Source organism: Schistocerca serialis, chromosome 3, assembly GCF_023864345.2.
Source record: "Schistocerca serialis cubense isolate TAMUIC-IGC-003099 chromosome 3, iqSchSeri2.2, whole genome shotgun sequence".
Lineage (NCBI taxonomy): Eukaryota > Metazoa > Arthropoda > Insecta > Orthoptera > Acrididae > Schistocerca > Schistocerca serialis.
In genome coordinates, this window is record NC_064640.1 from 393,133,098 (window position 1) to 393,149,071 (window position 15,974).

The window sequence follows — 15,974 nt, forward strand, 5'->3', positions numbered from 1 at the left end:
AAAGATAGCTGGCATTTCACAATGACTGAGATAAAGTTGGGTGCTGTTGTGCAGATGCAGTATGTCAGAATTACCTTGTTTGGCTTCTTTCTCAAACTGGAGATTTTTTTCAGTTCGAACCTCTCTTAAAACTTTTTTTTTCTGTTCTCTCTGCCCTAAAAAGGGTGCTGCTCTGATACCTGTAACCACTGGTATTTTACCATTCATGACAGTGACCCCTTCCCCAAAATGTCCTGCTATTAGCCAAGCCAGTGTACACTTCTCTTTTTTGTTAATGTGAAGGCCGTCCCTAGTACATTCATATCTACTGACAAATAAATACGAACCATGCCAATATGTGATCCTGCACTTGGCATAAGCAGCCACTGGAGAACTCGAAATTAACTTTCATAACACAAGAGCTAAGATGAGATCATTAGGGCATCTCAAAACAGATACAAACTCAACATTGGAATGTCGTGATGCTGATGCCATGTTTACCAGGTCACACTCTATACTGTACCCAGGATCCGTGACAAATCTATTGCCCGGCCCACCCATAACAATAGTGTCTTCCTGAGAGAAGTATTTGCAAAATGATCCTAAAGCCTCTGTAGGCCGTTGCTGTAGTTAAGAAAAATGTGGACGCAGAGCTCTGAATCAAATATTATTTGAATTGGATGATACCTCCTGGATGCTCATGAATGGTGTTTCTAAATTTTGTGGTTTCTCAGAAAGGTACACAGATGGACAGTAAAATTAAGCATCCGGGAGGAGGTGAGTAAAGGCACCAACAATTCGTTTTTACAATATATACATATATTTTACAAGGATTATCATATTAGTGTAAGATGTACACAAACAGAAATTTTCCGACATCTCTTCTTTGAGCAACATAACTGTGACATGGCACCATCTTCGTCCAAATGCGTGTAGTGATTTTGTATGACGAATTGTGTACACTGTGGAAAATCCAAGATGGCTGTAGTTGTTATCATATTTAACTTCACAGAAATTTTTCATTTCCTAAAAAATCCTAGGATGGCTGTAGTTAAATCATATTTAACTTCATAGAAATTTTTCATTTCCTTGAATGATGCCTCATAAATCTATAGTCTTGTAAAGAAGCTCTGTGTTTGAGAACATTTCAGCCTTTTGTACTGGGGCATGTAGCTGACACCTTCTAACAGTATGAGGTGCATACTATTATTATAAAAGATCTTAATTAACCCAACTCCCACTGCAATCCCACCCAGATGTGTCCTAAATGTTTGTAGCAAAGCAGTATTCTTTTCTAAGTGTATCTTGGTGTCATTCCTAATTTGTCTTTGTCTCTCGATCCTTGCGCACTCTGATGCAGCTTCTAAGGTTAAATTTTCAGTTAACAGAGGGCTTCCTATAACAGAAGAAAGGATCATATCAGAACTGAGCAGTTCAGTTAAAATAAAACACTTTCAAATTAATAGAAGGAAACATACTGTGTTACAGGTGAGATTTTTATATTAGTAAATTTTACACTCCTATTTTGAGCAATTTTATTTCAGACTCAGTCATGTCAGTATCTTGCATAAATAAAATAGTAGTTTACAAAAATAGGAGTTAAAGGAAGATCTTGGCCAGTTTCCTCCAAAATATTTCTGTAGCTATATCATACTTTGCAAGCCACCTAACAGTGTGTGGAGGAGGGTACATATCGTACTAATAACTGATGCCCCCCCCCCCCTTCCTTGTTCCACTTGCAAAGGCACATGTGAAGAATGATTGTCAGTGAGTGACTGTATTAGCTCTAATCTCTTGAATTTTCTCATAATTGTAATTTTGTGAGTTGTATATGGGAGGAAGTAATATGTTGTCCAACTCTTACTGGAAAGTGCTCACTCAAAATTTCAATGAGAAACCTCTCTGTGATGCAGAATGCTTCTCTTCTAACACATGCCAGTGCAATTAATAGAGCATCTCTGTAATGCTCATATGCAGACTAAATGAACCTCTAACAAAATGTGGCATTCTGCATTGAATCTGCTCTCTCTCTCTCTCTCTCTCTCTCTCTCTCTCTCTCTCTCTCTCTCTCTCTCTCTTCCATCAGTCCTACATGATAAGAATCCCATATTGATGAACAGTACTCAAGAATCTGTTGAACAAGTGCATTATAAGTCAGTTACTTAATGAATGGATACCATTCCTATAAGGTTCTTCCTATAAATCTCGGTCAATCTCAGTCTGGCATATGCTTTTCTTACTGTTTATTTTATGTGATCATTCCACTTAAGGTCACTGTGGATGCTTACCCCTAGATATTTTATGGTACAGATTGATTCTAGCAATGTGTCATAAGTAGTGTAGTTGTACAGTAGCAGATTTCTTTTTCTATGTGTGCACAGTATGTTACATTTATTCACATTTAGGGTCAATTGCCAGAGCCAACAACATTCATCAATCCTCTGCAGTTCATTTTGCAAATCTATACTGTTGTCTGGTGTTGCTGCTTTCTTATAGATAACTGCATTATCTGTAAGCAGTCTTAAAGTGCCTATGATGCTTTCTGCTAGCTCATTTATATACATTGTAAACAGTGACTGACCTATCGCACTTCCTTGGAATACTCCAGAAATTACCTTTACTTCAGTTGATTTTGTTCCTTTAAGAGCAATGTGCTGAGTTCTTTCTGCAAGGAAGTCTTGAATGCAGTCACAAATCTGGTCGACACTCAATAGGCATGTATGTTTTCACTAAACGGTAGTGTGGCAAGGTGTCAATTGGCTTTCTTTGCCAGAACTGAGTCACTATTTCGTACATGCTAACTGTGCTGTTGATATACCGAGTTTTTTTGTAATCAAAAACATTGATTTAGTTCGAAGAATGTTGTAACGATTAATATGTCGATTGAACAAATCATTACAGACTACATGTGTTTATATGGTTAATACATGGCAGTGACTGATGACCTCAGATGTTAAGTCCCATAGTGCTCAGAGCCAATACATGGCAGTCAACTATTACAAATTGTCTGTAATTGTTATGGATTTATCACCTTAATTACAGAGGTATGGGAAATTACTAAAAAATTACAGAAGTAGATATTTTGCCATGTGATTTTTTTAAAAAAAAACTAAAAAAGTCCTGTTACATTTTGCTAGTCATAGGCTACTAAAATGTTTTTGCTGAGTACACAGTAAACCTGTCTATGAAGGATTTCATCACCACAGCTTAGTCAAGGCACATTTACACTGAATTTGAAACCTGTTCTGCAAGAAATATTGTTTCTAGACTGCTACCACTAAATGCTGCTATGCAGCATTACTATTGATTTTTGCTCTGTCTGTAATGTTGCATGTTGTCTTTATGTGGTTCCTTTATGAAATGATGTGGAAAAGAAGCAAAATTTACAAATTTGCCACATTCTGTGAGGCAGAGGAGTGCTTCTTGAATATTCAGAGTCATAGTTATAAAAATATTAAACAGAAGCATTCAATACCTACAAAGAATGCTACGTTAGTTCGCACGAGCAGCTGTAATGTAGATTTTTAAAAAAAATTAATGTGTCTCATTTTCCAATACTTCAGCAGCAGCAACAGCTGACATCTGCCTCGTATGAAAAGTGATGATCGTGGTGTTGGGGGGGATACTTGATACTTTCTGGGAGCCGGAAGTGAATTAACTACTATGTAGGAGGCCACAGTCAGTAGTAAATGTGGGTGTGGCAGGGGGATCATCAACTGCAGATTCCTCCATCATATTCTTTGGGAGTGTCAGTGACATTGATGCTGAAGTAGTCTTCGTGTATAACTTTATAACATGGACAGACAAAGCTGTTGAAATTCATGGTAAATTTAACTTGAATAAAACCACAAACAGCTGTTGATTGATTATTTATTCACACAACCAGTTTTGCTGTATTAAAGTAGTATCTTCAGGTGATACCTAGTGTTATATGATTAGCATACAGAGACAGCAGGGAGGGGGGGTGTCTCCGTATGCTAATTGTGGTATCGTCCAAAGTTCACAGTGCCATAACAAAGTCAGTGCCTCGCATCGATATGATAGAAGTTAACAATGTCTTGCTGCATTCCACAGTGATGAATGGGAGGCGCTTGCAAGGTTACATCCTTACTCTCAGCTTCACAGTGCCACCACACTGAGATGCCAATATATGACTAAGAAGAGCAATGCTTGCACCCAGTTTGTGACCAACAATTAAGGTGATAACATCACTTTAAATAGGGCACCAGTGTATTTCATATCGTATACTGAACTTTAACTGTGAACTTTGTCTATGTACTCTAAGTGAAGAGAGTCGTTAATTATCTGTATCCAGTGATACTTTAAGTTCAGACACAGTCGTAAATACTCAGAACATTCATGTGGAAACGGATTATACAAAATTAACTAAAACTTCATATCTTTCTCGTAATAAAGTGAACTAATATTTTGTGTTTTCTAGTTTCCACTCGTTCTCTTCTCAGAGCAAGTAATGATCCCACTGTTGCACTGATGGTTGTACTTTCATCAGGTGGAACATTAATCCATGTGACGCTACTTAATATCTGACGATGCTACTGTAACACAGCAAAACCAGTTATGTGAAGAAGTAATCAGTTAAGAGCTGTTAACAGTTTTATTCTGAAGTTCAGTTTCCACGAAGTAGTTTTCCTTGTTTAAAATGAGATTCTGGATTAATTTTAATATCAAAATATAAATAAATGTAGGAGCAATTAAATATATCTTTTGTATTTACGGTTAGAAAACATCTGAAATATAGTGTTTTGAAAGCCTAAATCAGGCCTCTAATTTTTAAAGTTTTCTGGTGTGGGAGAAAGGGATCATAGCACCCTCCATATTTGTCATGTCATTACTGACAGCCTGTTCTCAAGGTTGGCAGCTTTTTTAATATTTCCAGTTGCTTAAACAGGCACTGGCAAAATATGCATGTGGCAGTGAATGAAAATATGTTAACTGCGATTTCTGTGTCCCCGAATTTGGCAGTTATACTTTTGGAGAAAGTAATAATATAATTTTAAATCCTATCTTCCCATTTTGGGCTAATGTTACTGAAGACTGATACCTGTACATCTCAGCAGGTAGGTAATATTGTAATGTTGTACATGTATTGTGTTTCCTTGGTTGATTACATTGCCAGAGTCCTAATTTCTGAGATTTTTTTGTAGTTTAGTAACTGCAGTATTATGATGATTAATATTATTGCAATAATTTAGTTGCATGGAGAAAAGCCATTAACAAAGTACGAAACAGTAATTTTGTACAGTCTGTGTGTTTTCATCATATAGAGTTTCTTGAATACATTTTCTTATTCTCTTTCTCTTATTTTTCTTGTAGGAAATAGATGGGAAAGCTCTGCTTCTCTTAAATTCAGATATGATGATGAAGTACATGGGTTTGAAGTTGGGGCCTGCTCTAAAAATTTGCAACTTAGTCAACAGGATAAGAGGAAGAAGGCACTTACCTTTATGACAATAATGGAAACCTTCTCTTATGAAGGTTTCAATTTCTTTTGGAAAATGGTAAGTGTATTAGAAATATATAAAACCAATAATTAATCGCACAAGAAAACCGCTGCAGGATATACTCATCTGCTAATATTAGAATACACGAAAATCACATCATCATCAGTTTGAAACATATACATTACAAACTGAAGTTTCATGAGCCACAGAAAGATAGCTCCATGATTTTCTGCAACTGTACCATGAAGTTAGACACAAATCAGTTAGTTAGATTGTATATTCATTACCTTAGCCAACAAACCAATTGAAAGTTGAAAGGAAAGTTAGAATCCTAGAGAAATGGAAAATGTCTGAAGATAAAGAATTGCTCCTACTGATCCTTGTGGAAATGCTGAAACTTTCAAAAAAATTATACATAAGATTTCAATACTTAGACATGTGGTCATTAATGTGCCTTTTTTCCTTATTGTTGTTAAATATTCTTCATTTTCGTGCTACTTTACCCACAGCTTGCAGTTTTGAAGTTAGCAGGGTGCTATTGCAACAAACACTGAGTTTGGAACTTGCTCCAGATACTGAACTTTTTCTTCCTTAATAAAAGTGGGAGGAGGGGACAAGACTGCTGGTCTATGTCAGATGTATTATTTGAATAGTATTTTCCAGTTTTGCAAATTTTCTGTTATTATTTACAGATTGAATGGCTGAATGAGAAAAATTATATTAGATTTGTTACTTTCCTAAGTGATCAAAATTTAACACACAAAATTACACCTACAGTGTGAGTAATTTCTGTGTTTCTGGAATACATAACTGAATGTAGGAGATAGAGTAGACTTAAAAGTAGAATACATTCAATTTGTTCTGGAAGTGGCGAACACATACAATTAAATGTATCATGTGAAGAAAAAGCAGTGAGTGGAGTAGCATATTGCAAATATTGCATTTTACTTTTTTTTTTTTTTTTTTTTTCCCAGTGGAAAATTTGGTCGTAACATGAGAATAACAGCAAACTGGCAAATTTTTATTGCCATTTTTATTTCTTCATTGGATCCATCTTAACTTACAAAAGGGTGAAGGAAGTTAATACAGTTGTCACTATGCCATTCACTGAGCTGACAAAAATCATGGGATACCTCTCTAATATTGTGTCGGATTACCTCTCACCTGGCATACTGCAGCAACCCATGTTGTATGGATTCCTGTGCAGAAATATTGAGCCATGCTGCCTCTATAGCCTTCCATAATTGTGAAAGTGTTGCCAGTGCAGGGTTTTGTGCACAAACTGTCCTCTCGATTATGTCCCACAAATGTTCGATGGGATTAATGTTGGGCGATCTGGATGGCCAAATCATTCGCTTGAATTGTCTAGAATGTTCTTCAGATCAGTCTCAAACAGTCGTGGCTTTGGGGACATGGAGCATTGTTGTCCATAAAAATTCCATCATTATTTGGGAACTGACATCCATCAGTGGCTGCAGATGGTTTCCAAGTATCTGAATATCCAGAGGACACTGTCTATTCCATTTAAACACAGCCCATACCATTATGGAGCGTCTACCAGCTTGCACAGTTCCTTGTTGGCTTCACGGGATCCATGCCAACTCGAAACCTGTCATCAGCTCTTACCAGCTGAAATTGGGATTCATCTGACCAGACCACTGTTTACCAATTGTCTAGGGTCCAGTCAATACGGTTGTGAGCCCAGGAGAGGCACCATACGTGATGACATGCTGTCAGCAAAGGCACTCGCGTTGTTCATCTGGTGCCATAGCCTGTTAATGCCAAATTTCACCACAATGTCCTAATGGATATGTTCATCACATGTCCCACATTTATTTCTGTGGCTATTTCATGCAGTGTTGCTTCTCTATTAGAACTGACAGTTCTATGCAAGCAATGCTGCTCTCACTTTTTAAGAGAGTGCCATCGGTCACTGGATTGTGTGTGGTGAGAGGTAATGCCTAAAATGTGGTATTCTTGGCACTCTTGACACTGCGGATCTTGGAATATTGAATTCCCCAACAATTTCCAAAATGGAATGTCCCATGCATCTAGCTTCAACTATCATTCCATGTTCAGAGTCTGTTAATTCCCATCGTGTGGCTATAATCGTATCGGAAACCTTTTCACATGAATCACCTGAGTACAAATAACAGCTCCACCAGTGCACCAACCTTTTATGCCCTGTGTATCTGATACTAATGCCATGTGCATATCGCTATCCCATGACTTTGGCCACCCCATTGTATGTCCGCTCAACACAGTGTGTGGCAAATGACAAAAATACTCTTAATAGAAAATTAAGAAGTATTTGAAATATTCATGATACAGTATAACCATATTTGGCTTTATGAAGGTAATTAATTTATTTAGCTGCACATGAGTTATGCTGGGTAGAAAAATGAGTGAGATATAATCACTTCAGATATTCTGTCTGTTAACAGCATGAAATTATTGGAATGTTCTGCTTTACTTACCCATGACAAGGAAATGTGAGGCATCACTGTGTCCTGTTCAGTAGTGCCTGTTTTAATGTATGGTGTCACTTAAGACAGCCAAGTTTTTTTGATTGCTCTCAGCAGTATTCATTAGTCATCACTAGTCACTATATCTAGAGTGTCCTAGTGACCAATGGACTGCCTGTGAAAAATAATGCACTCTGTGCCATACTTGTCGTACAGAAGTTATTGAATGTATGCACATTGAAGACAGGTGTGTGCCATCTGCCTGGCCTCATTATCGTGCTTCTTCTGGGAACAAGTGAACATTGCATCTCCATAGGGAATGTAGCTTTTTTCACTCGGTGTGAACAGTCAGAGCATATGCAAAGTGTGGGCTTATGCACTGTATTCGTTTGGTTGTAATCTTTCACGTAATTTTCCTAGGACTTTTGTCCTGTTAGTGGCTATTTGTCGACCAAATCTTACTTCCTGAAACAAAACTGTAATCTGTTAATGACATTCAGTGTCCACTTACTGTGTATTTGATCTGGGTTACTCCAAAAGCCATAATTTGTGAAAAGGGTCAGCACAGTTTCCTGATTTTATGCCCATGACAACACTATAGCCATATCTGAATCATGATGAATTTCATGAACTGATTAAAAAAAGAGCAATAATAAATGAGCAAAAATCCGTGCAGGAGGTGTGTATAATGCACATGAAAGAGCCTCACATGATACCAGTTGCATAAGAAAACAGGAGCACACTTTCCATAAGTGGTGTTGATAAGAAACAAATCGCACTGAAACCTTAATGCATCTTTCTGTTCTTCAGTTTTATATGAAATCACAATGTTCATCCTTAATGGGCAAGTTGGCATATTGGTTATGTCACAACGCCTATTACAGGAGGAGCAGGGTACATATTCCTTTGTGGCCATCCAGCTTTAGCTTTTCCATAGTTTTCCTGTACCTCTTAAAGTAAATGCAGCCATTGTACTTTTGAAGAATCCTTTACGAGTGTTGTTGTTGTGGTCTTCAGTCCTGAGACTGGTTTGATGCAGCTCTCCATGCTACTCTATCCTGTGCAAGCTTTTTCATCTCCCAGTACCTACTGCAACCTACATCCTTCTGAATCTGCTTAGTGTATTCATCTCTTGGTCTCCCTCTACGATTTTTACCCTCCACGCTGCCCTCCAATACTAAATTGGTGATCCCTTGATGCCTCAGAACATGTCCTACCAACCGATCCCTTCTTCTGGACAAGTTGTGCCACAAACTTCTCTTCTCCCCAATCCTATTCAATACTTCCTCATTAGTTATGTGATCTACCCATCTAATCTTCAGCATTCTTCTGTAGCACCACATTTCGAAAGCTTCTATTCTCTTCTTGTCCAAACTATTTATCGTCCATGTTTCACTTCCATACATGGCTACACTCCATACGAATACTTTCAGAAATGACTTCCTGACACTTAAATCAATACTGGATGTTAACAAATTTCTCTTCTTCAGAAACGCTTTCCTTGCCATTGCCAGCCTACATTTTATATCCTCTCTACTTCTACCATCATCAGTTATTTTGCTCCCCAAATAGCAAAACTCCTTTACTACTTTAAGTGCCTCATTTCCTAATCTAATTCCCTCAGCATCACCCGACTTAATTAGACTACATTCCATTATCCTTGTTTTGCTTTTGTTGATGTTCATCTTATATCCTCCTTTCAAGACACTGTCCATTCCATTTGACTGCTCTTCCAAGTCCTTTGCTGTCTCTGACAGAATTACAATGTCATCGGCGAACCTCAAAGTTTTTATTTCTTCTCCATTAATTTTAATACCTACCCCGAATTTTTCTTTTGTTTCCTTTACTGCTTGCTCAATATACAGATTGAACAACATCGGGGAGAGGCTACAACCCTGTCTTACTCCCTTCCCAACCACTGCTTCCCTTTCATGTCCCTCGACTCTTATAACTGCCATCTGGTTTCTGTACAAATTGTAAATAGCCTTTCGCTCCCTGTATTTTACCCCTGCCACCTTCAGAATTTGAAAGAGAGTATTCCAGTCAACATTGTCAAAAGCTTTCTCTAAGTCTACAAATGCTAGAAACGTAGGTTTGCCTTTCCTTAATCTTTCTTCTAAGATAAGTCGTAAGGTCAGTATTGCCTCACGTGTTCCAACATTTCTACGGAGTATCCTAACCAATTTTTTATCTATCTCTAATGATGTTGTTAACAGAACGTTAAACTCTGGCCTTCAACCTTATTCCTCTTTGTCCTCATCCTGTTTAAGAACTATTAGCATAATGTGTATCTATAATTGATTGCAATGCACATAACTCACATAATTTCTGTTTACATTTGATAATTTAGGAGACTATGATTCTTACAATAAAAATTCCCTTCCCTTATTATTCTATATCTACATCTATATACATATTCTGCAAGTCACCATACAGACAGTCCAAGGTGGAGGGTACCTTGTATCACTGCTAGGATTCCCTTTCCTGTTCCACTTGCAAATAGAGCACGGGAAGTGATCGTTCTATAATCCATCCTTAATGTCATTTCTCTACACTTTCTCAGTAGTATTTAACAAAAAAGGTGTCTTCTTCACTCTAGGAATTCACATTTGAGTTCATGGGGCATTTACATAACATTCACGTATTGACTGAACCTACCAGTAACCAAACTGGAAGCATGCCTCTAAGTTCCTTCACTGTCTTCCTGTAATCTGGCCTCTTGGCCAAACATTCAAGCAGTACTCAAGAATGGATCACACAAGTGTTCTTTGTGCGGTCTCCTTTATCAATGAGCCATACTTTCGTAGAATTCTCCCAGTAAGCCAAGTCAACCATTCACCTCTCCTACAGCCAATCTTATGTGCATTCCTTTTCATGTCACTTTGCAACATTGCCTCATGATATATAATTGACATGACTGTGCCAAGCAGCACACCAATAATACTGTATTTGAACATTACAGGATTGTATTTCCTACTCCCCTGCATTTATTTATATTTTTCCCACATTTAGAGCAAGCTGCCATTCACCTTCTCTGTTCTAATAGTTTTAAAATATTTTCACCATTTACAATAAGTGGCATCGCTGATAAAAATGCAGAAACTAGTGACAAAAGAGCTTAACAGAACAAAAATGAACATAAGTAGAGCAATGCGAGAAGTATTCAGTGAATTTGAAGGTAATATTCCATGTACAGAGCCAAGAAAAACTCCAAAGACATTTTCGTCATATGTTAAGTCAATTAATGGATCGAAGTCTTCTATCCAATTACTTGCTGATCATACTGGCACCAGAACAGGATAATAGAAAGATGATCAAAATACTTAATTCCATTCTCCACAATCGTTGCACTGAAGATGAATTAATATTGTTGCCCCTTTCAATCTTCATGTAAATGCTGAAATGACAATTATTAAAATAGCTAGATACAAAATTGAGTAGACTTACTCAATAGTCGAAAGGTGACTAGACCTGATAAACAGGGTGTGTACAACATGGGAGATCCGGGAAAAGCCTGGGAATTTTTTCATCCGGAAGAAAGTGGAGAAAAAAACCGGGAATTTTCTAGAATTCCGAGAAGTTTTTGTTTTGTTTTGGTTTTCAGTTAAATATTTGTAATTTTGACTGGTAAGAAACAATATTCTAACAAAGGGTATCCCGCTACGCAGCAATAAAACATGAACGATAGAAAAAAGAAAAAAAAAAGAAAATAAAACTTGGATTGCAAAGGAAATGCGCCATATACAACAACAAAACACAGTTCTCATACAAGCGTCTGCCAACAACAAAATGTGTCAAAGGCTTTAGGAAGACTGTGCAGTGCTTAATAACAACCAGTTACCTCTGATGAGCATGACGTCACAACTGTTTACATTAGATTCGTTTGAGCAGTTGCGAGTGGGCTCATGCCCGTGCGCAATTGAGTCGCACATGTGTGGTACCTCCTCCCATTTCTGGCTACAGAAGTGTGCTGGATAAACAGTAGCAGCAAGATGCTACCTGGAAAAATTTTACTTTCACATGTAAGCTGCCAGATTCCATGGGGGCAAAGTGGTATATCTGCCCTGGCGGCAAGAATTCATATTCTTGAGAAAAAGTCTTTTTTCACAAAGCATCTAGTATCCAGTGCACATTGGTCTATCGATTATTCATATGATTTTGAAACACATCCCTGTTGGTTTTTGAACATTTGTGAACATATGCTAAGTTTATTTCTGAATGGATCACAAGTTGATTTTTGAATGCATACTTAGTGTATGTCATGTCTCTGCCAGAGGAATCCCCATTGCATTGAGAAATAAACTTTCCTGCAGACAGAAGGGGACGGGGCTATACGAGCTGAGCGGAATAAAGCCAAACGGGTGAATGTCAATCACTGTTTGTTTATGTGACTGACTGGGTTTGCAAATGATCAGCGTTGTTGTAATTACCAGTGAAATCCATAGATTCAGACTACCAGAGGGGAAATAAACTACTAACAGGAATAACAGGTAAGAAAAATTACGTATTATGTTCTCGGTGTATCCAAGAAAATGAAATTTTGATAGAAAATTTTTGGCCAGACCGCAACACTAGTAACAGCCAGTTGTAATAATAATAATAATAATAATAATAATAATAATTCCCGTGGAGGCCCGGGAAAAGATTAGGCCTCCGGTATGTTCTGCCAGTCGTAAAAGGCGACGAAAAGAACAAACCACTAATAGGGCTAACCCCTCTTTTAGTGTGATTAGTTGGTTCAGGACAGAACTAAAGAAACCTCGGACAAGTGCCGTCATGGTCAGGGACGACGCTTGAACCCTATGCCCGTCCACAATGGTAATGACACTGCTAGCCAACTGGGAAATGATTCAAATCCAAATCTACATCTACATTTATACTCCGCAAGCCACCCAATGGTGTGTGGCGGAGGGCACTTTACGTGCCACTGTCATTACCTCCCTTTCCTGTTCCAGTCGCGTATGGTTCACGGAAAGAACGACTGTCTGAGAGCCTCCGTGCGCGCTCTAATCTCTCTAATTTTACATTCGTGATCTCCTCGAGAGGTATAAGTAGGGGGAAGCAATATATTCAATACCTCATCCAGAAACGCACCCTCTCGAAACCTGGCGAGCAAGCTACACCGCGATGCAGAGCGCCTCTCTTGCAGAGTCTGCCACTTGAGTTTATTGAACATCTCCGTAACGCTATCACGGTTACCAAATAACCCTGTGACGAAACGCGCCGCTCTTCTTTGGATCTTCTCTATCTCCTCCGTCAAACCGATCTGGTACGGATCCCACACTGATGAGCAATACTCAAGTATAGGTCGAACGAGTGTTTTGTAAGCCACCTCCTTTGTTGATGGACTACATTTTCTAAGCACTCTCCCAATGAATCTCAACCTGGTACCCGCCTTACCAACAATTAATTTTATATGATCATTCCACTTCAAATCATTCCGCACGCATACTCCCAGATATTTTACAGAAGTAACTGCTACCAGTGTTTGTTCCGCTATCATATAATCATACAATAAAGGATCCTTCTTTCTATGTATTCGCAATACATTACATTTGTCTATGTTAAGGGACAGTTGCCACTCCCTGCACCAAGTGCCTATCCGCTGCAGATCTTCCTGCATTTCGCTACAATTTTCTAATGCTGCAACTTCTCTGTATACTACAGCATCATCCGCGTAAAGCCGCATGGAACTTCCGACACTATCTACTAGGTCATTTATATATATTGTGAAAAGCAATGGTCCCATAACACTCCCCTGTGGTACGCCAGAAGTTACTTTAACGTCTGTAGACGTCTCTCCATTGATAACAACATGCTGTGTTCTGTTTGCTAAAAACTCTTCAATCTAGCCACACAGCTGGTCTGATATTCCATAGGCTCTTACTTTGTTTATCAGGCGACAGTGCGGAACTGTATCGAATGCCTTCCGGAAGTCAAGAAAAATAGCATCTACCTGGGAGCCTGTATCTAATATTTTCTGGGTCTCATGAACAAATAAAGCGAGTTGGGTCTCACACGATCGCTGTTTCTGGAATCCATGTTGATTCCTACATAGTAGATTCTGGGTTTCCAAAAACGACATGATACTCGAGCAAAAAACATGTTCTAAAATTCTACAACAGATCGACGTCGGAGATATAGGTCTATAGTTTTGCGCATCTGCTCGACGACCCTTCTTGAAGACTGGGACTACCTGTGCTCTTTTCCAATCATTTGGAACCCTCCGTTCCTCTAGAGACTTGCGGTACATGGCTGTTAGAAGGGGGGCAAGTTCTTTCGCGTACTCTGTGTAGAATCGAATTGGTATCCCGTCAGGTCCAGTGGACTTTCCTCTATTGAGTGATTCCAGTTGCTTTTCTATTCCTTGGACACTTATTTTGATGTCAGCCATTTTTTCGTTTGTGCGAGGATTTAGAGAAGGAATTGCAGTGCGGTCTTCCTCTGTGAAACAGCTTTGGAAAAAGGTGTTTAGTATTTCAGCTTTACGCATGTCATCCTCTGTTTCAATGCCATCATCATCCCGGAGTGTCTGGATATGCTGTTTCGAGCCACTTACTGATTTAACGTAAGACCAGAACTTCCTAGGATTTTCTGTCGAGACGGTACATAGAATTTTACTTTCGAATTCACTGAACGCTTCACACATAGCCCTCCTTACGCTAACTTTGACATCGTATAGCTTCTGTTTGTCTGAGAGGTTTTGGCTGCGTTTAAACTTCGAGTGAAGCTCTATTTGCTTTCGCAGTAGTTTCCTAACTTTGTTGTTGTACCACGGTGGGTTTTTCCCGTCCCTCACAGTTTTACTCGGCACGTACCTGTCTAAAACGCATTTTACGATTGCCTTGAACTTTTTCCATAAACACTCAACATTGTCAGTGTCGGAACAGAAATTTTCGTTCTGATCTGTTAGGTAGTCTGAAATCTGCCTTCTATTACTCTTGCTAAACAGATAAACCTTCCTCCCTTTTTTTATATTCCTATTAACTTCCATATTCAGGGATGCTGCAACGGCCTTATGATCACTGATTCCCTGTTCTGCACTTAAAGAGTCGAAAAGTTCGGGTCTGTTTGTTATCAGTAGGTCCAAGATGTTATCTCCACGAGTCGGTTCTCTGTTTAATTGCTCGAGGTAATTTTCGGATAGTGCACTCAGTATAATGTCACTCGATGCTCTGTCCCTACCACCCATCCTAAACATCTGAGTGTCCCAGTCTATATCTGGTAAATTGAAATCTCCACCTAAGACTATAACATGCTGAGGAAATTTATGTGAAATGTATTCCAAATTTTCTCTCAGTTGTTCTGCCACTAATGCTGCTGAGTCGGGAGGTCGGTAAAAGGAGCCAATTATTAACCTAGCTCGGTTGTTGAGTGTAACCTCCACCCAGGATATGCTTCCTGCAACCACCCTAGAAGGAAAACAAAGACAGAGGATGAGATGGTCAGATGAAGTTAATTGACACCTCATGTTCTGTTATTACCAAGCAACAAACCTAGGAACCAACACAACTAGATACAGATCACAAGTATACACAACATTTATTACCAGATACCCAGAATTAAAAATTTTAACAGAACAACGACTAGCTGATCAGATCCGTGTAATAATCAAAAATAACAGTATCCCCCAGTCAGAATTAGAAAACATCAAACAGCAAGTACAACAAATACTGGAACAAAATAATGTGCAATCATAAGAAGAATAAAATACAGTAATGGACTAAAACATCCCAGAGCAAACAAACAAAGAACAACATGCATCAATTAAACAGTCAGAGGAAAACGAATTCTTAAGACAGCCACCAGAACAAGCACAAATAGAACACGAAGTGACACACATGTTAGATATAGAAGAAAAATTTCAGCTGACATATATAGAATATAAAGACACAAATACAGACATTAGAACATTCTTGCATAGATCACCAAATAACCCACAAGTCGAAACAACAATAAAAACTATCAATACAATCATACACAACAAAATAAATGAAAACACAACTATGGAAGAGTTACAACTACTGGTTCATATAGGAGCACTCACTACACTAAATACACACACTAG

At 38.5% G+C, this 15,974-nt stretch overlaps 1 protein-coding gene across 2 annotated transcripts in view; it reads left to right on the forward strand.

The window, feature by feature from the left end:
* LOC126470245 (polycomb protein Scm) overlaps positions 1-15,974 on the forward strand; it is a 216,823-nt gene that overhangs the window by 185,257 nt on the left and 15,592 nt on the right. For both annotated transcript variants that reach the window (XM_050097954.1, XM_050097955.1), the window contains exon 14: positions 5,314-5,498. In XM_050097954.1, the coding sequence (XP_049953911.1) occupies positions 5,314-5,448 (135 nt within the window). In that variant the 3' untranslated portion in view covers positions 5,449-5,498. The remainder of the gene's footprint in view (positions 1-5,313; positions 5,499-15,974) is intronic.